Below are 2,176 nucleotides of genomic sequence, written 5' to 3'. Positions count from 1 at the left end.
ATTGCATGTTATGAGAAAGAAACCACGAAGCCAGTTATTTTGATTGATTCTTGACTACTGTAGTTGGTCCATCATACCCACCTTAATCAAGAAATTAAGAAAAACAAAGTTGAACATGTGAGATTTTACTCTCTTTAAGACTTTTATAGATGGAGGGTAATTAACCATAAATAAGGATAATTATTTATCTCTCTCTTTCCTTTATTTATCTTAAATTAAATAGATATAAATATTTGATTTATTAAGTACATTGCACATTTCAGGCGCAGGGTTTATATCCAAGCTAAGCTATGGTTCTGGGTTCTTTCACATGAGGATCAGATTACCAGAAGCCTGGAATACTGCTGATGTTTGCACAACTTTTTATGTGAATATTATTCCATCCATTCTCTTTTTTTTTTTCTTTTTTTTTTCTCCATGAATTAATATTATTGTCCCAAAATATGGCCGATCGAGGCAAAATATTCATTGGTGACTTGCATTAATAATTATATATATGTATATGCAGCTAACTTCAGGCGATGAACCTCATCAGGATGAGCTGGACTTTGAGCTTTTGGGAAGCAAACCCGGGGGGGAAAAATTATTGCTGACAAATGTTTTTATAGATGGTCAGGGCGGTAGAGAGGAAACCATGACATTTTGGTTTGACCCCACCACTGAGTATCATGACTACCAAATTCTTTGGAACCACCATCAAATTGTGTAAGAATCACATCCTCCATGTCTTAGCCTCCCAATCATCAAATGTTATTTGCATTTGTCAGAATACACATAACTAATCTAAAGTCATGATTTTAATTCACATATCTAGTTATTCGAGTAATGCTATTTAGACACAAAAAACTAGCATATTTGATGTGTCTAATATATGTGGTTTCACATGCAGTATTGTTTATGTTACCCCGATGTTTATGCTATCGATAATAGCATTATTCTTTCTTTTACCCCACTACTAATTACCACAACTAGAGGAAAGTGGTGAATTGTCTTGGTAATTAAATCTTCCTATTTAACCCATAACGTCTCAACTCTCCTCATTTCGTTACTGTAAATTAGTGTAGAATGTCGCTTGTAATAAAAAAAAAAATAAAAAAAACTATCTTGAGTAGGAAGATTCATTAGAACCATTATTAAATATTATGTAGAATAATATAAAATACCGCTTGTAATAAACAATAATAATTATCACAACTACAAAAATTCATTACAACCACCATCAAATTGTGTAATAGTCACATCCACATATTGTTCTTCCCGTCATCATGTGTCTTTTACATTGTTAGACAATTACTATATATGAATCAAAACTGTTAAATGAGTGATTTGATTCACAGTCTAACAACTTAACATTTCACTTATTTAACTTTTTCTCTTTTATACGTTTTGTAGATTTTATGTTGACCAATTCCCAATTAGGATTTTCAAGAACAACAAAAAATTTGGAGTTCCCTACATATCAAAACCAATGAAAATACAAGCAAGCTTGTGGAACGCAGAGTGGGCAACTCGTGATGCAGATATAGATTGGAGATATGCACCTTTTAAAGCTCACTACCAAGGATTTGACGTAAACGGCTGCACACCACAGAACTCCATCAAAGATTGTTATGGGCACAGATATTGGTGGAACAGTAGGAAGCATTGGGAACTTGACTCCAACGAACGACAAAAATACGAGGATATTAGAAGATTTTTGGTATATGACTATTGTTCAGCTGGTTTTCCAAGGAAACCAGAGTGCGATCTGAATGGATAGATTGAAGAAGTTTCACTACTAGAGAACGGGACAAAGGCCACGATCCATAGGCACAGTTTAATAACCGTGGGTTTTTCTTACATGTATGGATATAACAAATCAAAAATAAATTGTGGTAATAGTTTTTCAACTTTAATCAAATTAGAGCAATGATCATTCGACTAAAAATCTATTACAATTGGTCTCTCAACTCATCAAAATATGTAGCTATGGTCATTTTCGTCAACTTCGTTAGAATTTTGTCAAAATGAGTTATATTGGAATGACCTTTGCTATAATTGGGGTCCCTCAACTCATCAAAACGTGTAGTTATGGTCATTCTCGTCAACTTCGTCAAAATTTTGTCAAAATGAGTTATGTTGGAAGGACCATTGTTACAATTGGGTTAAAGTTGAGGGATCATTGCTCCAATTGGAT

General features: G+C 33.5%; 1 protein-coding gene across 1 annotated transcript; it reads left to right on the top strand.

The window, feature by feature from the left end:
- The first annotated feature begins 310 nt into the window (after positions 1–310).
- LOC103961705 (xyloglucan endotransglucosylase/hydrolase protein 2-like) lies at positions 311–1,782 on the top strand. Its single transcript, XM_048564107.1, has 3 exons — positions 311–367; positions 509–705; positions 1,393–1,782. Exons 1-3 carry the CDS (start codon positions 311–313, stop codon positions 1,757–1,759), a joined length of 621 nt encoding a protein of 206 aa, XP_048420064.1. The 3' UTR covers positions 1,760–1,782.
- Positions 1,783–2,176: the final 394 nt, after the last annotated feature.

This window comes from the organism of the source record quoted next, unplaced genomic scaffold (assembly GCF_019419815.1).
Source record: "Pyrus x bretschneideri cultivar Hongxiangsu unplaced genomic scaffold, Pyrus_bretschneideri_v1 Contig10, whole genome shotgun sequence".
In the NCBI taxonomy this organism is placed as follows: Eukaryota; Viridiplantae; Streptophyta; class Magnoliopsida; order Rosales; family Rosaceae; genus Pyrus; species Pyrus x bretschneideri.
Note: the sequence above shows the minus strand (reverse complement) of the source record. Positions and strands in the feature narration are given on the sequence as shown.